The sequence below is a fragment of the Serinus canaria genome, chromosome 18 (genome assembly GCF_022539315.1).
Source record: "Serinus canaria isolate serCan28SL12 chromosome 18, serCan2020, whole genome shotgun sequence".
NCBI classification, from domain to species: domain Eukaryota; kingdom Metazoa; phylum Chordata; class Aves; order Passeriformes; family Fringillidae; genus Serinus; species Serinus canaria.
The window spans coordinates 6,310,155-6,331,708 of NC_066331.1; the positions used below are offsets into that span (position 1 = coordinate 6,310,155).

Genomic DNA, 21,554 nt, shown 5'->3' on the forward strand with positions numbered 1-21,554 from the left:
GACCTTATGGGCACTTTTTCTGAGCTCATCCAGCTGCCAGAGATTATTATTTTGTGCATGTTTGTTCATGTGGAGAGGATGCGGAATGCTATTGCTATATGTTTCTGTCAGTCTCAGAGAAATCCAAACTTGGATCTCTCAGAAGCAGCTCAAGATCTAGAGGTAAAGCAAAAGCCTCTCTGCCATCACTGGATTCTAATTAATTAATGGCTTTTAAAATGTTTTTTCACCACCAGCACTTTGTACGTAGGTGTAGTTTTCCTGAAAGGTTCACACTGAGCTCTGCTGTGACACAGAACCTTTATAGGTTTCTATTTTGCTTGGCATTTGCAGTTTTTCCTCCTTGGCATAGGGACTGAGTGACCTTAGCAATTGCCAGCAAGGGGACTCCATATGATGAAAGCAGGTGAAAGGGAAAATAAGGGCGGAACTAGGTAAAGCCAATTCATACCTCAGAGGAGGTGTGGTCCTGTCCTCTACCTGGCTGTGGTCACAGTCTTGTGAAATATAAAAGGAGAAGGCAGAGGTTCCTTAAACAATCTGGTGCCAGGATCCTGTAGTGAGAAGGAAGGGAGGTGCTGGAAGAAATGCAGAGCAAGAAGTCAAGAGTGTCAGCTGGGAAAGGCGTGGGACTCACTGGTGCTCTGAGCCTCAGCAACACCATCAGCTCTTTCCTGAAGGCCTGTTCACTGGGCTGAGAGTTGCATGGTAGCTGCCCTCCCTTCCCTAGCAGACTGACTTAGAGGAGAACGGAGCTATCATGTCCCAAGGAGAAGCAGCAGGATATGGCACTGCCAAGCCCCAGGACCAGGGATGGGCATGGATGGTCCTGCTAGCTGCAGTGGTGCTGCAAGGGCTGACGCTGGGCTTCCCCTGCTGCATTGGTGTCTTCTTCACGGACCTCCAGCACGAGTTCCAGGCCAGCAACAGCGAGACATCATGGTTCCCGTCCATCATGGTGGCCATGCTGCATGGAGGGGGTGAGTGACGGCAGGGAATGGCCTCCACCACCTCCTGCTCTTGTGCTGTTGGTGGGGGGATGTAATGAGGATATTTCAGCATTTCATTAAGGCAGGTGGTGAAAGGGACTGGCTGTTTGGCATTACACAGCATTTCCAAGACACTTGGATCCCACAGTCCAAAGCTAACAGATTCCATGCTCCCTTTTGTCACTCTCAGAGTCAGCCAAGACCCCTGGTCAAAGAAGGCAAGTCCCTTTCTCAGGCCAGTTTTTCCAGATCAGCAAAAACATAGTTATTTCTCACAGAAGCTCTTTGAATAAGCCAGCACTTAGTGCTGGAGCTACGGTGCTTTCTTGGTTCATCTTGTCCACGAGAGCACATCTCCTTCCAAATGCCACATGACAGCTCTGTTCTTTGTGGCTGAAGAGATGCCAAAAGCTCAGCTCCTCAGTGCTGCCAGCTGAGGCAAAGCCTTAAAAGCAGCTCCTTGGACGGTGGCATGGAGCACACACCTACGCAGGCATCAGGGTGGATGTGAGCAGGGCTGGAGCAGTGCAGAATGTGGGTCAGGCAGCTGCAGGGCTGGAAGGAGCATTGTGCTCTGTGGATACTGGAATGAATCACTGGTTTTCCCCTCAAAAAAAATATGGGAGCAGCATAGGGCAGTGGTCCCAGATTCCACACACAGAATTGGGGATTCTTTTTCTGCAGAGAGAAAACCAAATTCCCAGCAGCTCAAGGGCTTCCCAGTTAGTGGTGTGTGCTTTGTGACCCATACAAACCCTGAGCTTATTTGATGAACAGACATCTCAAACCCTACCAGGCAACAGAAGGAAAGTTCCTCGTGTTGCCCATGTATCCAAGCTTCTCCCTTAGTTAATTCCTGCTCCCTTCCAATGCTGGTGAAAGTTGATTCCACATTATAAAGCAAAAAAAACAATCCCAGAGCCCTGAGTCACACTGATGTGAAGGCTATGGCAGGTTCAGTCTGTACCATGCAGGATATGGCCAGCAACCACCTGCATGGAATTGAGAGTTTGCACCTTAGCAGAAACAGCTGGGTCCAGAATATCAAGATGCAGATGGAAAGAGATGTCGAGGGAAGCGACAAGGGGAGGAATCACCACTGAGAGTCAGCAGAAATATCCTTGGGGCTTGGAATTTGGAAGCTGTTGGGCATTCACCATCCTGCTTTCCAGCCCCTGTGATCCTTCTGTCATTAGTGGGAAGGATCCAACTGGGACCTGCTGGCTCTGGGAAACGGTCTCAGAAGCACCTTGGTCCCAGCATGTCCAGGAAGGACAACTCTGGCAGTATCCACAAGAATATCAATTATCCTGTCATTTTCAATGAAGTAATTTTTGTGTAGGAGGCTAGAACCACTGTAAAAGGTAATACAAAGACAGCCAATACATAGATCCAAAAGTTATAAACTAGATAAGGAAAGAATAGCTTTGCGTTGATATTCACAATAGAATTTGTCAGGGCACAGCCAGAGAGTTGTACTTTGCTTGCCAGTTATGTCTCCTATTGTAGGGTGTTAGAGCACAGGAGGGCTTATTCTTTCCCCCAGTAGCAAGAGGCAGCAGTAACATAAACTGTAAGGAAAAAAAAAAGTAAAATAAACAGAGATCAAAGCTTCCCTCTGAGGCCAAGCACATATGGCTTTTGCTGCAACTTCTGACCTCCTTTGGAGGGGGCCAGGCTTTACTTGATTCAGGTTCTCTGGTTACATTTCAGCACTTAAATCTGTCCCAAAATTGCATGCTGCCATCACCAGTATCTCTTAAAGGTGCCACTCTCTTCACATTTATTCCTTTTAATTCAGAGGAATTGAAGGGGAAAAAAATTTATTTGTTGCAGAAATTGGAAGAGGAAGGGAAATGGGCAGAGCAGCCTATTCCCAGAGCAGCCAGTACTGGGAGAAGGTTCCATGCAGGAGAGCTATTGAAGGAAATGGGGAAGGGCACAGGGCAAACAATAGCTCATAACTCAGCCAGACATATTCCATTATCGGTGTTATGTTCCTAGGTAAAAGCCATTAACAGTTATTTTGTTATAAGATAATTTGAGAGACCTAGGGTGCTACATCGGTGTCCAGAAGGAGATTTCAGGCTGTTACAGGTTCCTGCTCCTAGATATCCATGCATACAGAACACTCTGCACTAACTCATACAAATGCAGCACTTTTGTTGATATTATTCTTGCAAAAGAAAGCACAAAAGCCCCAGGCAAGTGAGAAATAATATTTGAAACCCAGACAACAGGTAACCAGGAACTAATCATGACAAACCCTTATGGTTTTTAGAGCCAATCTCTTAATTTTATGGTGTTCAATTTATGCCTTCTTGAGCTAGTTAAACATCAGTACCATCTTTAATGTCTTCAGCAGGAGGCAAAATAATCCAGTCACATTTGCTGGACACTTTTTCAAAGGCCAGTGAAGTCTGAGGTGAAAATCTCCCAAGCAAATCAAAATACAGACAGCTGCACTCCTAATTTTAATAATGTTCCACTGTTCACTTGACTGTGTGGATTTTATTTCAAAACAGAGGTTGATTTAGGTCACAAATGTGCCACAGGTTATATTCCCTACACTGACTGACTCCTAATTCTGCAGCTTGCAGTAATTTTGCATTTGCTTCCATAACCTTAAGTGTTCAGAATTGGGAAAAAAAGTTAACAAAACCTGGAAAACCTTGAGGATCCTCAAGGGAACAGGAAAAGAAACGCTACCTTCAGATCTTCTTCTCCCAGAGCATGCAGAAAGAAGCACATTCCCACTGGTGGGCTGCAGGTATGAACTAATCTTTCCCTGCCCCAAAATGAAGGATGTTAAATGTCATTATCAAACAAGTAATTTATCATAATCTCATGGAACCACCAGAAGTCCATTTCCAAGGGTTTTAATGAAAATCCATCACATCCTACTTTGATGGTCAAAATCCCAGCAGATCACAGACTTCACCTCAGCCAACAAGCTGGCCAAGCACTTGGGAGGATCATGGAATATATTTTCTCTTCCTGTCTCCCCCACTACATTAAGCTGCTGGGAAAACCTTCAGGGTCTCTAGACTACATCATTTGATAATTGCAGCAATCCAGCAGGTACAAAATACTTCCTTCCTTCCTAACTGCCTCCCTTTCCCTTCTCTACTTCCAGGGCCCCTCTGCAGCATCCTGGTGAAGCAGTTTGGCTGCAGGTTTGTGGTGATGCTGGGTGGGCTGCTCAGTGGGCTGGGAATGGTGTCCAGCTCCTTCTGCAAGTCCATCAGCCAGCTGTACCTCACAGCTGGCCTCATCACTGGTACGTACTAGAGAGCAAGGAAACTCAGCTGCTGTGCTGGAGAAGGGAAATGGGAGAGCCCCAGCTAAGTAGTCACATTTTTCCACTCATCTGTGAAACAAGAGAACTCAACAGCCTCCCAGAACAGGAGAAATCCTACAGCCACTAGACTTGGCCTTCACACCCCTTTAGCACACACCTCACCCACTCAAGCTCACTGGGAAGTGCTTCTCTCTGGAAAAAGCTACAGGTCTCCAGAGGGTAAAATGGAGAAAAAGGATGTCTGGTCTTTTTAGTAGCTTCTCAGCCTTTTGTCTTTCAAGAAGGGAGGGTTTTTGTTGTTTTTCCAATCTTGGAACATAATGTGTTGTGATAATGTCCTTCTCAGGTTCCCTGAGCTTGTATTTCACCACTCCCAGACTGGGGGAAAATGGAGACATCTTTTTCTAACAAAAGACCCTGTTGGTTTTGAACCGAAGTAACAGATGGGAACTTTTCCTTTCCAAATATTTCTCCTATGTAACTGACGTTCAACTCTTGGTTTTTAATAACACAGGGAAATTAATTCCTTACTCTGGAACCATTCCTGCTGGATCTTGCAAGTTAAGCAGTGGCCACTGCATAGAGAGAAAAACAAGCAACTCCCTCAGCCCTGATGAAAGCATCAGGAAAGCAGCACTTTCATTGCATGTGGTATAAAACCCAAGCTTTTAATAAACAATTCCATAGCAACTTTAGAAATTACAGCGTGTACCAGAAGAACGTCAGTTTAGATCAGTATATTTACTATACCCAAGAACAAAAATAGTTTAATTTACATGTAACATCCTTCTTCATCCCTGGTGTGGCATTTCTGAGTATTAATCAATCTCTGGGGGCTGTGTGGCCTGGCAGGTCAGAAAATACTTCAATGGCAGATGAAATCATCTGTGGGTACACCCTGAATCTGGGCTCTTTTCACCCTTTAAGACCACAAAGAGAGATCATTTATTCTCATCTTTAGGTCTGGGATCATGTTTCAGCTTCCAGGCAGGAGTGACTGTGCTGGGCTACTACTTCGTACGGTGGCGGACACTGGCCAATGCCATGGCCTCCACCGGTGTCTCCCTCGGTTTTACGCTGTGGCCGCTGCTGTCTCAATACTTGCTGGATGAGATGGGTTGGAGAAACACCTTCCTCATCTTTGGAGGAATATTACTGAACGGCTGTGTTTGTGGAGCCATCATGAGACCCATTCAGCTGGCATCAGGGTCACTTCCGCAGTCTGCCAAGCCCGAAGAGGAGCCAGGGAGCAGAGCGGAAGAGGCACAGCTATCCAATGGAGCATCTCCTCACCGCCCCACACTCCAGCAGCACACCAAAAGGACAAAATGCTTCCAGATGCTGCAGAAGTACCTGGCTTTTGACATCTTCTGTCAAAACAAAGGTTACCAGATTTACACTATTGGAGTAACCTGGATGATGATGGGGTTTGCCTTACCCCATATCTACCTTGTGCCTTATGCCATCCACAACGGGGTGGAGGAACGCAAGGCAGCCCTCCTCATCTCCATCATCGGGTTCATCAACATCTTCATCCGCCCTCTCACAGGGCTGCTCTCAGGACACAGAGTCTTCACAGGAAGACGCATCTACCTGTTCAGCCTGGCCGTGCTCCTCTGCGGGCTCAGCAATTTCATCTGTGTCATTTCAGCTGAGTTCAGTGTGCTCATCCTCTACTGCATCATCCTCAGCATAGCCATGAGTGGCGTCGGGGCGCTCACATTCCAGGTGCTGATGGATGTGGTGGAGATGGACAGGTTCTCCAGTGCCCTCGGGCTCTTCACCATCCTAGAGAGCACCACCCTCCTCATCGGGCCCCCGCTCACAGGTGAGAGAGGCTATGAAACCTGGCTGGGGCAAAGGTGGTGGTTTGGAAACTGGTGACAAGTGTTTAGGAGCACCAAGAAGAGGAATTAGGGAGTTTCCAGACACATGGTGTATGTGAATCATGCAAAGGGAGCAGTATAAAAGGTAGGGATGGAAAAGAACCATCAGTCTCCTTTGACAGCTGGAAAGTAATTTCTACAGCTGCATCTAGATCACACTGAAAATTACTCACTTGGTATGTGATCTGATATATATGGGAGCAATGACAGCTTTTTTCCAGTGGCAAGAAGCCAACAGGAATAACTACGAACTTCTTCACCTTTTTATCAGTTTGCATTGCTTCATCCATGGAGTCTCAAGAAATTGTGAACATCCCATTAGATGAATTATTTGTGTTCACAATTATTACCAGTCCTACATTATTCAAAAGCCCCACAGTAAAAGCTTTTGTTAAGTCTTTTTTCCAAGTTCATGGAGAATATTAATTTTTCTCTGGAGACAAGAAAGGAGCTAGTTATGACTCTCAGTCCAATAAATTATTCACAGTTCACTCCAAATGCCACTAAGTGACCTGTCCAAGACACACCTGCTCCTGCAGTAAATTCAAAAGACCAACAAACTACAAATGTCAACCTGAGCATGTCAGCCTCAGTTCATGCTTTAGTTCTCTTCTCCAGACAATGAATTGTGGCTACTCAGCAGGAAAATTATGTCTGGTTCAATAATGTGGTGGTAACATGCAGTTTATTTCAGCGTACTCCCTGGCATTAGCGTGTTAGTCACTTCTCTCAAAGAGCAAAAAAAGTCCCTTCTTGGTCATCTTTGACAGGAGCAGCAGATAGGCAAAATAAAAAGCACAGTAAAAGCTCCATTTTTGTTTGTAGTCCTAAAATCTACAGAAAAGTACACCATGGAAAGCAACATCACCAATCTTGACTGAAAAATACAAGCAAATTAACATTATTCCAGTATTTCCACATTGATAAACAGCCTATGGAAGGCATCATGTATTTGGCCGAAGTATCACTTTTCCATCTCTAATATTAGTGTTAAATGAGTCTCTTGATATCTCACATTTTTAAATGGTTTATATTGAGGTCACCTAATGTTAGTTATAATCTTGCCGTGCTATGAATTTCCTTATCCTTCATTAAACAGGATTAGAGACAAATGTTCAGTTTGGTGACCTTACCATGTAAATTTCTGACCTATTTCTCTATCTAGTTGTTCTGTTTTCTGCCCTAGGATGTAAGAGGGTCACTCATTCCAAAAGCCACTGAGTGGCACAAGAGTCCTCTGCTGAACAAATGAAATAAAGCAGCAGGTTGGGGAAAAAATTACAATTTCCTTTCTTTCCTGATTTTTTTGTGTATTGAGAAATACTTTCTACAGAAGTATCACCTGATTTGTGACTACAAATAAAAAAACTAAACAGCCACTAGAATCCAGAGCAGAGGAGAGAACTTAACTCATCAGAGAATGGTTGTCTTTTGTATATGGCAGTTTGCTGAATGATTCAGGTTTAACATTCATGTAAATGAATGCCTTTAATGTGCCTCTTCTCTTTGGCTAAGCTATGACTTCTATTTCAGGTCTCCTGGTAGACATAACCAGTGATTTCCACTACGTCTTCTACAACTCCAGCTTCTTCCTGATATCAGCTGCATTATTTATGGGGGTCAGCTTCTGTGCTCTGGAAAAAAAAAACAAATTGAGAGAGGCTTCCAAAGCACATTTGGACAATCCTTTCAGATATCAATACAGTGAAATGCTGACAGAAACAAAGGCTGTAAGTCAATCCCCTCCAGCAGTTGAGTACATCACAAGCATATGAAAATAAAAGATGGGAGGAAAAGTGCAACGCCATGAAGTGGTCTGTACAAAGCAACACAACACTGATAACACTGATGGCAGATCAGAATAAAACAGTCTGCTTTCCACCACTGTCATCTTCCTTTTGCACTTGCACTCCACAGGGCCTTGTCAGACTCCAAGACAGTGATCCAGACCATGGGCCCAGCACAGAACCCAGCACCAGCCAAGGAGATGAAGCACAAAGAGATCTGAGCTCTCCAAAAACAAACCATAGGATAACAGCCATGGGACCCAGCAACAGGAGACAAAAGCTGGGTTAGTTCAATTGGGTTAAGTCACCACCTTTAAGAAGTCACTGGAATTTCACAAGGACATTCCAGTTGGAAGTACTGGATAACATGTATTAATGGGTAGTTCTTCCCAAAGAAATATTGTTGCCTCAACCCAATATGCAATTTTGGTACACAGGCTTCCTGTTTGCTTCCCATGTTGGCGGTGGCAAGTCAAACACTTTCCACAGAAAGTGTGTTATTATTTTCTACATCTCTAAATATTATACAAAAGCAGCTGTGTGGGTTGTAGAACTGAGACAGATCTCTAGTAAGATCAACTGTTTTCTCCTATGAAGCATACACAGGAGTTCTTCAAGCCAAGGACAGTTTCAAAGCCTCAAAATTCAACTCCAGAGCCTCAAAAAAAAAAAAAAAAAAAAGCCCCCAAAACAACCCACCATGCCTTGGAGTGCCTGCTTTGTATAACTACTGATATCTGAAGTGCAGTTTAATATATCATAAAAGAGGATTCATGGCTCATGTAAACACACTTCAGCACTACCTGGAACCCATTTGGAGCAGGGAGGGTGATATCAGACCTAAGAAAAGGGATATGCATCCTTTTATAGGGCAAAATACAAAGAAACTGTAGTTCCTATTTGTGGAGATCAGTTCAGTTCTTTATCTTAGACTTTTGAGCCTAATTACACCAGCATTCTCATTATAGAGAACTTTGTACAAACCTAACTTGTATTTCTTATAAGCACAAGCAGAACTTCAAAAGAAATCTGTGGGGAAAGCATACTGAGAAAAGCCAGTGTTGCTGACTTTGTATCCATACAGCCTCGACTGTAAGTGGCTTTCTCTGCCACATTCCCAGGATTTAGGCTCGTCACTGCTCAATGGCTGCAGCAGCCTCAGCATCAGCTCAAGATACCAACTGTTCATATTCTGTGTCATCCCTGATCCAACAGATGAGGGTAACAGCTCATGAAGCACGCAGATAAAGATAATCCAACACAATCAAAAAGATGAAAGCACAAAATGGGAGTGAAACAGAAGAAGTAACAGCTTTCAATGGAACTGCAGTGCCTGTCTAAGGACTGTTATATCAAACTCAGCTGCAGTGCTTATCTGGAGAACTGACCTATCACATTCCTAGTGACAAACCCACAACTTTCATTAGAGCTCCACAGACCAAACAAACAAATCAATTTAAAAAACTCCACTCTGGATGAAACCATTGGAAAATTGATTACAAGGTCTTCAGAGACTACAATGGCTTCACAGGTGCCTTTTACACAGAGCTCTTCAGAAGGGCTCCTGCTCCCACTCAGGAGCTCAGTATCTTCTCCAATACTGCCCTGGTATAACAGACCCAGGAGGATTTGCGTTTCCTGATCAAACCTATACTTAAGTAAGATGGTTAGGGGGAGAGAAACATATCTGATCTCTCTTCACATGTGTTTATTAACTTATGTAATGCTTACATGGTCCATAACTATGAAGTAAACAGGGACTGATGCTTCTCAGTTTACCAAAAGAGACTGATGTACATTCCTAGGAAAATGAGGGGACTTTCTCACAAAAAAGCAATAAAAAGGGATTAAGTCCAAAATTTCTTCTAGCTATTGCAAATAAAGAGCTAAGCAACTGAACAGGCTGTCATTTTCTCTGTGTGCAATTCTTAAATTTTAAATTCTTTTCACCTTTCGATATTCCTTTTCTATATTCCCTTTCTGTTTTCTTACAGAAATATGAGATTATGTGGCCCCAGATCCTCCCACTGCTACAAAATGTCATGGGCAAAATAGGCAAGATATAGTGCAAGCTACAATCCACCAAAATTCCTCACAGGAAACAAAGGTTAGGTGAAGGAGCAACGGAAGGCACTTCCTGCACGGAGCCAATTGATCCACCTGTAATGCTTTTGCCTTGGTTGCTTCATAAAAAAGGAAATGTACAGGGCAAAACCAAAAAATCTTCATCAGCTGAAGCTGACACAGAGATCAGCTCCTCCTTCTACCAAGGCAAAGACACCTGTTTTAATACTTTCTTGATTGTACAAGATAATTTAGGACGGAAGGCAAGGAGAGTGCTTTTCAAAAGTGCTTTTTGGTACTCCCAGACTTATCACTGGGACTTATTCGCAGGTGCAGAGGGAGGTTTCTGGGAAGAAAAACAACCAATTCACAAACCTGTTATTTTAACATTTCTCAAATTGCTGACTGAAACCTTTCTAATAGAACTTAAGCCTGAAAACAGGGTTGTCTTCCCTGGTTACTTTCCACAGACCCTTTAAAAGTAATCTACAACCCACAGGTTTGAAGCAAATCCTCAGCAGACAAGAAGTAACATTTTATGCTGTGTTTCCAAGGTGAATATGATGTCTTACTTCCCATGACAGAGAACACAACCCACTTCCTCTCCTTTCCACAGGTCTCCTCTTGCAGGAGCTTGGCCAAGGATAACAGGAGAGACCTGAGCATGCTATAGAACAATAAATATTCCCCCTCAGAGGGATCCTACAGAGGCAGCAACACTCAGTCCTTAGGAATTTTGGGGATCAGAAGGAAAAGAAAGAGATAAAGGTTCCTCTCATTAGTTTAAAGTCAGCCTTTTACACAAGGCAACCACAGCCTCACTGAAGCAGTTTCTTTAACACCTGTAGAGAGTAAAACAACCCTGGCTTTAATTTGGGACAAACACTAATAACTCAGCCAGGTTACAAATGAGAAATCGCAGAGCCACAAAAACTGACCAGAATTAAATGCTCCCTGCTCCCCCTGACCCCTCTTGCCCCTCCCCTGCCCCCTTATCATTGAAGATATTCTGACCATTGCAAGATAAGTATTTTGGCTAGAAACATCTTTCCTCGCTGAAATGAAACATTCACACTGGGAAATTCACACTGAAGTATTGCAAGATCATGATCCTTAAAAGCCTAAGATTCTCTGCCAGGATAATACTTGGGAAAGTTTAATATTAATGATTCATATTTAATAGCAATAAACTCCAAATAAAGGTTACAGCACTCTTACACACTCTAAGACACCTCTGAAGTGCAAAATCACTTAATTTAGGAGCTTGGCTTGCTGTTTGCAGACATAGTTAGTAGCTATAAGAAAAGAAACAGCTACTAGAAATTAAAATTTCCTCAATTCTGGCTTCAGTGTGCTATGGATGTCACCAGAACAGCCCCTGGAGCTGTGACTACCCTGGCTAGACCAGCCCCTGCTCTGGGAACTGCTCTAGCCAACACCCAGCACTTGGAGCACTCAGACCATCAAACTATACAGCCAATATTTGGTGGGTAAATGCAGTTCTTATAACAGAAGTAAAAGCATTTTTCCTTTTTAAACACAGCTTCCCCCCCCTTATTAGTCAATCCCAGCAGTGCTCTGTTTATCTGGACTAGCTGCCTGTGTTTGCTTTCTCTGCTCCTTCTTTCCCACATCCCATCTCTGCTCCTGCTTTCATTCACCTTCTTTTTAATGACAGATGAGGCTTTAAAGTATAGCAACACTTAGCACTTACAAAGGCACCCATTAGAAGAGATTTCTTACAACAGTAGCAAGACATTCTAATATAGACACAGTTTGTAGTACCTTTGCTGATCATTTTCAGATAGATATACTCAAATATGCAGATAAATACGTGTATAGATTTAGATATACACATAAATACATAACGACTCCAGCTGATAATCATGCTAAGACCTGAAGTTGTTAGCACTTAGCCTGGCTTAAACTTTTAGACCAGATAGAAATATATATCTTCCTTTTCATGTTCTGCGTCTTCCCACACCGTTACAATGTTAAAATATTTAGCATTACTGCATTCAGTGAAGCTTCTTTGCTCACCTTTCTATTTATAAGTAGTCATGGGCAGCTTTTTCAGTGCCCTCGGCTGTGTGGGTTATCAGACCACCACTCTTGTCACTGGTGCCATGTGGAGCAGTCCACGACTAATTTGCTCGATATGAAAATCAATTGCATTTGAGATAACACAAAAGACAACATATTCTCACGGCCAGTTCCTTGCCTGATCCACAGAAGAACAGCCATGCACATAATTGCTTCAATAAAAGCAGTACAAATTTCTACAGGGTCCACTCCCACAGTTTATGATCTTTATTAACCTTCACCTTGTATATTTGCACAACATGCACCATCACTGAACTCTCTTGCAACACATAAAATTGTGGTGGTTTCACTGAGCTGTGTTACTTGAAGACAAGGGAATTGCTCTGCTCTGTGCCCAAACCATTGTACAACCAAGATGAAATCACCTCCTGGTCTTTTAATTCACTCCCTAGCTTTTCTCCTTTTTTTTTTTTTTTCCCCACATAATTTCCCTTACTGTGCAAGTATTGTTCCCTCTTTTTACCTTTTCTCCCTCAGCTTCATGAATTGCAATCCTGGTATTTAAACTGGGACTGATCCAGGAGCAGCGCTACCGCAAGAGCAACAGCATTGGGATGGAACACCAAAACATACACAGAGGTGAAAATTATTTAAGTAATCAGTGGGAAAGGTTAACTGCTTTATAAAAGCGTTTAAACAGCAAAGCTCTGCCATATGACGAGACATTCAAATATCCCAACACAGGCTCATTCATTTTTATATACAGTATATCATTATAGATCATACCTCTCCCCTGAGAGGAGTAGAGCTACCCCCCGCCCACAAAATGGCGGCCGCTCCCGCTCCTCCTGAGGGGAGATGGCACCGCCCTGTCCCGCCCACGAAATGGCGGCGGGCGAGCTGCTCCGGCCACGCTGACCCGGCCGGTTCGTCTCCGTTCCTCGGTACACCCGATCCCTGAGCCGACGCTGCCCGGTGCGGTGTCCCTTGATGGAACTCGGTCGTCTGGAGTACCTGCAGGCGCTCGTCACCGAGTTCCAGGTGACGGACAGCACAGGTAACAAATGCCGCTGCTCGCTCGCTCTCTCCGTGTCGAGCGTTTCCTCACACCCCCGACCCTTTTCCTTTTCCCCTGCAGAGGCCAAGGAGCAGGTGCTGGCGAACCTGGCCAACTTCGCCTACGATCCCAGCAACTACGAGTATCTCCGGCAGCTCCAGGTGCTGGACCTGTTCCTCGATATGCTTACCGAGGACAACGAGACCCTCGTGGAGTTTGCCATGGGTAAGGACTGCCCCGAGCGCCCTCAGCTGTCACCTGGGCAGGGGACAGCGGGCCTAGCTCTCCGTTTGGTCGCTAACCCGCCCTAAGTGCACGCAGGGCTCCAAAAACAAACTCACGCTGTGCTGATAAATCCTCGTTTAGTGCAGAATGGGAGAGAAGTCAGAGGCAGGTGTGTCTTCCATGTCCTTACAGATCTTAATGAAGACACTCTCTGGAAAGGATTTTGGGGTTTTTTTCCTAAACACTAACTAATTAATTTTTTACTGAAATCTCCCCTCTAGAGAAGCAGTCACTAATGCATAAATTTTGCCAGGTACATTGTACAGATCCATGTAACCATTCAGCTATTGGCAACTGGTCTTATAGAATACTTACTTGACAGTTTTAATAAATCTTTTGAGAAATTGCCTTACCACAATTTTTCATGGTCTGAATATAAGCTATGGGGCCATATGCTCTTGAGTGTTTCTGTGAGATGATACTAAATGGATTTGATTTTTAAGGCTTGTGGCTGCATCTCAGAGTTTCAAGTGGCAGACATTCTGTGCTTCTTGACTACTCTGTTACCTCCATTCTCTGGCTTTCTATAGCACCTGCAATAAACTGCTGGTTTGTGTCTTCCATTAGGGATGAGTGGGCATTCCTGGAATCATTCTGTGGAAGCAGTTATGTGCAGTAGTAACAGTGCCCTCTAATGACACATAGGAGGGGTGTGCTGGTGGAAAATCGTTGGAAACAACCAAAACACATGGCCTAGGGAATCGTTAAAAATTTTCTATCCATACAGAAGATCTGGATGTTAGAAACAGGATGAGCGGTGAATTTGCATCACTGCAGACACTTTCCCCTTGCCATTCCAGGTGGTCTTTGCAACCTGTGCTTGGATAAAACAAACAAAGAGTATATTCTGGAGGCCAACGGGGTGGAGCCCATCATTAACTGCCTGTCCAGCTCCAACGAGGAGACCGTGGTGTCAGCCGTGACCACGCTGATGTTCCTGACAACGCCGCGGTCGCGCGCGCAGACCACGGCGCTGCCCGTGGTGGAGTGCATGCTCCGCTTCTCGCTCTCGGCCAACACGCGCCTCAGTAACCTGGCCTCCATCTTCCTGCAGGACTACTGCAGCCCTCCACAGGTGGAGGAGGCCAGGAACCTCAGCAAGCACACGGCAGTGGGCATTCCTCTGCCCAAGGACTGAGCAGGGCTGCGGAGAGGAGAACCTCCTGCTGTTCTCACTTTCTGCTCAGCAGGTCAAGAGCAGCATTAAAGAGGGGAGTTGGTCCCACCAGTGCTGGTGTTTGGTTAACAAACGGGAAGGAACAACAGTAACACGACAGCTGGGCCAAGCACACTGCTAAGCCTCCAGATATTTAAAATAAAGCAGGTCATGGCTGCACACTGGAACGTGCTTTGCCAAGTGCAGCTCAGCACCTGGCTTGCACAAACAACCCTTCCCAGCAATGAGGGGTGTGTTCTGCTTGGGTTATTGGGCAGAATTATATCCACTCCGGTTCCTGGCTAGTTGTGCTACACCTCTCCCCTTCAGCTTCCGTGACAGTGACTTGAGTTGATACTTAGTGTCACTTGAAATGTCACAGAAATATATTCCTCCTGCAGAGAAAGGAGTTTCCCTGCCCTTGGAGTTCACAATCTTTCCATCCCTGTGGTACTAGTTATGCCATCCTCTAATCATGGCACAGGCAGCCAGCTACGGAATCACTACATAGGGCAGGCTGTAGCTACTCTATAAATTAAGAAGTAATTTGTCTTTTATTACCAGTGGTGAGAAAGGTGAAGTAATTAAAAAAAAAAAAAAGGGGGGGGGGGCTCATGGCAGTCTGGCTCATGAGAACAGCTGTCTTGTAAAAGCTTTGGTTAATAAAACATTAACTTAACTTAAATGCTGTGTAATGATTTCTGTGTGAGAAGCACACAGGCCAAGAAATCGAAGCCAGCCTAGTCTCTTTTCATAATCAGCCATGAGGCAAGGAAAAACCTAATAACCACAGTGGCTAAATAGATAAAATATAAAAGGTTTGACTGTTGAGCCCAGTGCTTCCTGTCAGACACCCGGACTGGATCTGCTCACGTGTGAGAGCCTTCTTCCTCTTCTTCTCTCCCCTCTGCCCCCACAGACCAAACAGGAGTGAGGTTAAACACACACAAAAATCCAACCACAGCTGCTTGTAGTTTATAGTTTCTCTTCTCCAACAGCAAACATCCAAAACACTACAGAGATTAACAGTGCAGAGAAATCTTCCAGAAACCCAGAGCACTGTGTCTGACAGGAGCAGCTCATTTCTACTATGGCTGATCCCTATGGTGACAGTGCCTCCTGGGCATGGCAGGGGGTGGGCTTGTTGTTTCCTGGCAGTGGGAAGAGCACAGCATCCCCTTCCTGGACTACTGCCTGCGCTTGCTTTCCAGGATGGCCTTCCAGTCGTCGGCCCAGGAGCGCAGGCGCCGGCGTGGGGCCGGCAGCTGGACATGCCTGTTGTGGCAGCAGGTGAACAGGATGTGCTCCCAGCTCGGGTTCGCCTCCGCGCCTGTGGGAAGTGGGGGAAAGCTGGAATCAGCTGGTATCAGCTCCCCAGCCAGCAGCCAACCATGGAAATGCTGTTCAAACCTTGGATGGTGTCCTTGTCATCAAAGAGCAGGTCAGCAGCCACCACGGTCTTGTCTCGGGTCAGAATAATCCGCTCCACAAACGTGGGTCCCAAGTGTTTCTCTACCCACTTATACTGCAGAGACAAGGAACAAGAGAAAATCCCACTGTGCTCTCAGCTGGCACATCACTCCTGTCAGACCAGCCCTAATAGAGCAATTTCTTCCCCCTGTAAACCTTATCTGTGTCTAGGAATCCCCACATGGAGACTGGCTGTGGCCCAGGATGCTGAAGAAACCGGTTTGTGTGACAGCCTTCACTCAGTACTGTCCTGGCTGGGCCCAACTGTTGAGTTTGTGAGAAGCACTGGCTGCTTGCCCAGAGCACACAGGTTGTACCCATCTAGGTCATTCCAGTGATCAAAGTTCCCCCTTCCATTCTCATACCACAGGCAAAAAGGATTTATTCCAACACTACAGCCTCCTCTACATACCCCTGACCTCTTCTGGGACATCTCAGGCTCCAGATTTAGACTGAAATAGGTTTTCTTGGTTGGTGGTTCTCCAGAGTAGAATCCCCTGGGAATACTCCATCCCTGTGGGTCACACTACAACAGTCCTTTGTTGTCACCTGCTGACAAAGCTGGTCCCAGCCCAGCTCCAAGAACCCAGGGCTCACGTGCTCCACAGCAATTCTGGCACCATGTAGCACTTGGAGATTCCCTGTCCTGAGTTACTGCTCTGTGTGTGAGAACCTATCCCTCAGACAGGGATTGAGGGAAGCCTGGCAGCTGGAGCAGCTACTGTCTCTAAAAAAGAGTAGCTCCAACTTGGGTAGTATGAAACAGCAAGGCCTTGCAAAAGCAGCATTAAATCCAATAAAAACAATTCTCTCCCACCTTTTCCACGATGCAGTGCTCATACTTCTGGAGAGGGCTTGTGCAAATGAAGACTTCAGTACTGAAAAGAAATAGCCTTTGTCAGCAGTCAGGGGAAAGTGTGTTAGATCCTGGAAAAGGGCTGCAGGGTGCAAAGTGTCCTTACTCCTGCATGTGGAGCATCTCCTGCACAGCTTCCAGGGCCCCAGGAATTGGATCCAAGTCTAGGAAGAAGCCAGGTGACTCATAGACACTGGCTACTTTGGCCTGCAGGAGACAGAGGACCATGAAGCAGTGGTTGTGCTCTGTCATAGCACTCTCCAGTCACCCCCGGTGTAATAGCCTGATGCTTCTTCCCCCTGGGAGTGAATTATAAAATTTCTCACCTTTGGGTTCTGGGAAAGGTCCAGCTTGGGCACACAAGAAGGAAAAGTCACTTTCTGGTGGCTCATGAGGAGGCAGAGTTCCCCCTGGCCTGGCTTTGCTCCCTCAACCAGCCCTAACCCACTGGAGTCTCTGGGGGGGCTGAGGGAGGCAGAGTTCCCACCCCACCCCTTACCAGCAGGTGTCTTTCAGCTGACTCTGGTGAAAACCAAAAGAACAAATTGGAGGCTTCTCCTCCTCTGTCCCATTTGGCTGAGATTAGCTGAGGGCTCAGGAATTCACTAGGGATGGGTGGGCAGACACGGGCACTGCCCATCAGCCTCCTTTTCCTTCAGAGCAAACAGGGTACAGAGGTGACTGTGCCAATGGCCTGGCCAGCACAGCCACACCTGGGGGGAATCCCTTCAGCAAGAGGGAAGGATGAGGATGAGAGTGCTGGGAAAGCTCCATGTCTTAGCTGCTTTTTTGATTTTCAACCACCCGCTTCAAATACTGTTGAAGGAGCAGGCAGCCTTGGCCCCAGCCTGGATGGAGCTGCTCCCCTGTGGTCATGGGCTGATGCAAAGTCTGCTCCAAAGAGTCAGAGACTGCAGCACGAAGTTCACAGGTGATCCCTGTGCTTCCCCAAGAACTTTTGGCTCTGTGAAAGGTGATCTGTGCAGCCCACTAGCCCCATCTGGGCTGGGTTTGAGAGTGCTGTGGGACACTGCTCCACTCCCCGAGCTCAGCACTGGGCTGAGCTCTGTGATTAAGGGCTTCATCCCTTTTGTGTCTGCACCTGCTCTTGGTGTAAACCCGTCTTCCATACAGGCAGGTGGAATGTCACATGAACCAGAGAGGAAATTAATGATAAACAAGTGGTGAAGGAGGTTAGCTTGAAAGGAAGAATCATTTTTAAGTGAATGTAAACAGGAAAGAATCAAGATTTCTGGAGGAGCGATGTTATCCCAGTCTAATGTATCCAAAAATGGGAGAAAAAAGTATTTAATATGATACAGTACAGTGGTATCTTTAATCTATGAAAGGAAGAGCAGTATTTCCAGGGCAATTTCCACGTAGGACTGTCCTTCCAGTCCTTTTTCTTCTTCATTTACTGATAAGACATTTTCACACCTTTTATTATTAGGAAATTTACTGGTTTGAATCCAGCTCTGGTTAGTTAATTTTAAGAATTGCTCCCTGGTGACTGCCTGTGTTAAATGAGTGTTTCATAGCAGGTCACAGCTGATGGGTTTTCCCCTTCCTTATCCCACATCCCATCATGGCAAAGGACCCACAGCAGCACCGAGGGCTGAGGCCCTTTCAGGCCTAGGTTTCACCTTCAGACAGAGAGGTTAAGCTTCCAATATCTCTTTACCCTGAGACACACAAATCTTAACTTCCTTGGGGTCACATAGCGAACTTCAGAGGTGTCAAAGCAGCATTATTCCACAAACATCAAAGTCATACATTCTCATGCCACTGAACAGTCTGGAAAACTTAATTCTTGTTTAGTATTCTTCAAAGGCAGGCTGCAGCCTTTGCTTAGAAGTGTCCAGCTCTTTAGACTACAGCTGAAGGTCTCCTTGCTTGATATCACCAGTGGAACATCAACAAAAACCCATTTCAATTAAGCAGCAGTGAGGAAGACTGAGCATTAAGCCAGACTCCCAGATCCTGAAGCTCACTCAGTTATCACCACCTACAAATACTCATAAATAACAGCCAGAAAGTTGGAAGCACTGCCTGATTTCACACGCAGATCAGAAGAAGTTAAGCAGCCTGTCTAGGTTCAGACATGGCAATCAGATCTGCCCAGAACTCTGTTTCCATGCAAAGCCTCCCTGATCCCAGCAACAATTCCCTGGAGCTCTTCCAAGGAGATTGAATTACAGACTTGGGGCTCATGTCTGAAAGCTCTTTTATCCTTCAGCAAGACACCAGAAACTGGCAAGTTTCCACCACATCACAAAAAAGGCGGGCTTTTTTGGAGAAAGAAATTTGATTTGATGACTCTTGGAACCAGAAGCCATTTCCTCTCAAAAAAAAAATGACTAGAAAAAGAAAGCAAAACCATTTTCATTTCTCATGTTCATGCCACCAATGCTGAACGTTTCCTTTTAACTTCCGTTAGTAAGATAACAGTTTGGATACAAAACTACATCTGTCCCTATGCTTTCCCATTTGCAGGACTTCAAAATAATTCTAGACATTTTTACCACTGGTGGGGATGTTGAATCCTTTTCCTGAAACTGCCTGGAGCCAGAAGAAATCCCCACCAACAAAATGGCCACACACACAGGAGGGCAGGTAGGCAAGTGCAGTGAAAAAATCTTCAACTAAATAAAATGGATTAGAAGTCCTTCTAAATAAAATTGATTTACAGTGTGGAATTAATTATCAACTTGCAATCAAAACAGAAACAAAAACAAAGTAATGGCTCAAGTTTTAAGGGGCAGCTGCTCAGCAGCAACTAAGCGTGAACACCACTCAGGAGGAGGTGATGCATAAATCATCATCACAGGACTTCCCAGACCCTGCCAGGAGAATATCCACACCCTGGAAGTTCATGGACAGACACAGCTGACACCTGCCACAAAGAGCCTGGTGTCCAGCTGACCCCTGGTGTCCAGCTGACCCCCTCCTTTCAGCACTGACAAACTGCAGGCTCCATTTCCCTGCATGGCCCCACAAACTGCCCGGTGAGGGCTGCTGGTTCCTGCCAAAGCTTTCCCTGCAGCTGGAGCCAAGAAGAGACTTTCCACAGGGATTCTCCTGTCCCACAGACACTCTATAGAGCCATAGCAGAACAAACAAGGACTCTGTTTTTAAATTAATGGATGGAATTTACATAAAACCCAAAGGAGCCTCATATATTTAAACCTTTAACTTTATTGTTCTGCCAAAGATACCTAAACCAGCCCAAAGCCCCAGAGATTACTGAAGGAGACATACACACAACATAGCTCCCTAAAGCTTATTTCCTTAGGAAGTCAGGCTCGAACAGCAAGATAAGAGCTTTCTGCCACTGCTGGTGTGCTGGGATCCAAACCACTTATCTGGTTATTTCATTGCCACACCTAAGGTCTGGGGAGGAACAGGATGAGCACGAACCAAATTAGAGAGTGAGGATTCCAGAAATAGAACAAAGGGCAATTTTCTCATAGATCAGATTGTAGCCCTTCCAAAAAGAAAAAAATAAAAAGTCAAGACCCCTTCCTTGAATTACCTGCAACTCTTTTTTTTTTTTTCCCCACAGGATTCATTCAAGGAACACTCATTTAAACAAAAAAATCATGTTTGTTAATGCAATGTAATAGCCAAATTTATGTCTACTGACTATATTTACATATTTCTGCTTCCAGGAACTTCTGACCATCAATAGTCATTGATCTGAACTCCAGCAGTGTGGAGCCTGTGGAAATGCTGACTGGATCCAGCACTCCTGCCCCTTACTCTAATGCAGGAGCCTTTACCTCAATATGGAACAGGAGTGAAATGAATGTGAATTGTCATTTATTAGCAGTAAAAAACTCCCAGGCCCGGTACGGGATCTTAAAATCAACAATGAACTTCTCAGAGAGTGTTCAGCACAGCCTGGGTCAGCAGGCTGTCGAAGGAAGGGTGAAGTCTGGATTCACAGTATTTCTAATTTTGTGTTTCATGCAGCCTTAATTTGTGTCCTAATAATCGGTGACTTCCTCCAGGATAGCCAGCCCTTTACAGAGGGATGTGTGTGTGGGAATTCTGCCATCAAACCATTCACTGAACCATCTTCTCCTTTACCTACTCATGTTCCTGCTCTTGCTTTGCAGCAGAACAATAACTTAAAGCTCCCTGAGCACCCTGCATGTGCTCACACTGCTCCATAGGCAGGAGAAGAACTATATATGTTCTATCTGAGTTTGTACAGAATGAAATCCTGTATTCATATTCCCTCTGCATGCCCTGACAAGCAGAGTGCACAGCTTGTGATCAGGAACAGCAGGAGAAAGCTGGAACACCCTCCATCCATGCAAACTGCTATTTTTAATGCTTGCTAATGGCTGAATGAGTAACAGAGAGATCTGCAAAACAAAATTACAAATACTGTAAATCCAGACTTCACCCTTCCTTCTGGTCACCACAGGACAGTCGAGGACTCTGTAAGGAGATGGAACAGATGCTGATCCAGGCTGGGCTGAACACTTTCCCTAGAAGTTTATTGCTCATTTTAAGACCATGAACTGAGCCTGATGGTTTTCTACTGCTAAGAAATGACAATTTCATTTCCCTCCTGTCCTATAGAAAAGTGCAGGCTCCTGCCACTGGCTGATAGACAGGAGTATGAATCCAGTCAGCATTTCTACAGGCCCCA

The 21,554-nt window shown here is 45.2% G+C and overlaps 4 protein-coding genes across 4 annotated transcripts in view; 2 read left to right on the forward strand and 2 right to left on the reverse strand.

The window, feature by feature from the left end:
* On the forward strand, positions 1–9,862 carry SLC16A5 (solute carrier family 16 member 5). Its single transcript, XM_009094420.4, has 4 exons — positions 1–980; positions 4,126–4,269; positions 5,252–6,118; positions 7,710–9,862. Exons 1-4 carry the CDS (start codon positions 761–763, stop codon positions 7,949–7,951), a joined length of 1,473 nt encoding a protein of 490 aa, XP_009092668.1. The 5' UTR covers positions 1–760; the 3' UTR covers positions 7,952–9,862.
* Positions 7,782–21,554, reverse strand: part of JPT1 (Jupiter microtubule associated homolog 1) — a 25,786-nt gene continuing 12,013 nt past the window's right edge. The window contains exon 5 of the mRNA XM_050981399.1: positions 7,782–7,810. Within this exon, the coding sequence (XP_050837356.1) occupies positions 7,797–7,810 (14 nt within the window). The 3' untranslated portion in view covers positions 7,782–7,796. The remainder of the gene's footprint in view (positions 7,811–21,554) is intronic.
* ARMC7 (armadillo repeat containing 7) lies at positions 12,126–15,116 on the forward strand. Its single transcript, XM_009094421.4, has 3 exons — positions 12,126–13,127; positions 13,209–13,352; positions 14,213–15,116. Exons 1-3 carry the CDS (start codon positions 13,061–13,063, stop codon positions 14,548–14,550), a joined length of 549 nt encoding a protein of 182 aa, XP_009092669.1. The 5' UTR covers positions 12,126–13,060; the 3' UTR covers positions 14,551–15,116.
* The window catches only part of NT5C (5', 3'-nucleotidase, cytosolic), a 6,608-nt gene continuing 575 nt past the window's right edge, over positions 15,522–21,554 (reverse strand). Inside the window, exons 2-5 of the mRNA XM_009094423.2 lie at positions 17,001–17,101; positions 16,856–16,916; positions 15,979–16,093; positions 15,522–15,898 (exon numbers count right to left, since the gene is read on the reverse strand). Of these exons, the coding sequence (XP_009092671.2) occupies positions 15,756–15,898; positions 15,979–16,093; positions 16,856–16,916; positions 17,001–17,101 (420 nt within the window). The 3' untranslated portion in view covers positions 15,522–15,755. The remainder of the gene's footprint in view (positions 15,899–15,978; positions 16,094–16,855; positions 16,917–17,000; positions 17,102–21,554) is intronic.

Coding starts and splice junctions, on each gene's coding strand:
- SLC16A5 (XM_009094420.4), top strand. CDS start 761: ATGTCCCAAGGAGAAGCAGCAGGATATGGCACTGCCAAGCCCCAGGAC. Junction 4,270..5,251: donor CACAGCTGGCCTCATCACTG/GTACGTACTAGA, acceptor TCTCATCTTTAG/GTCTGGGATCATGTTTCAGC. Junction 6,119..7,709: donor CATCGGGCCCCCGCTCACAG/GTGAGAGAGGCT, acceptor CTTCTATTTCAG/GTCTCCTGGTAGACATAACC.
- ARMC7 (XM_009094421.4), top strand. CDS start 13,061: ATGGAACTCGGTCGTCTGGAGTACCTGCAGGCGCTCGTCACCGAGTTC. Junction 13,128..13,208: donor CCAGGTGACGGACAGCACAG/GTAACAAATGCC, acceptor TTTCCCCTGCAG/AGGCCAAGGAGCAGGTGCTG. Junction 13,353..14,212: donor CCTCGTGGAGTTTGCCATGG/GTAAGGACTGCC, acceptor TTGCCATTCCAG/GTGGTCTTTGCAACCTGTGC.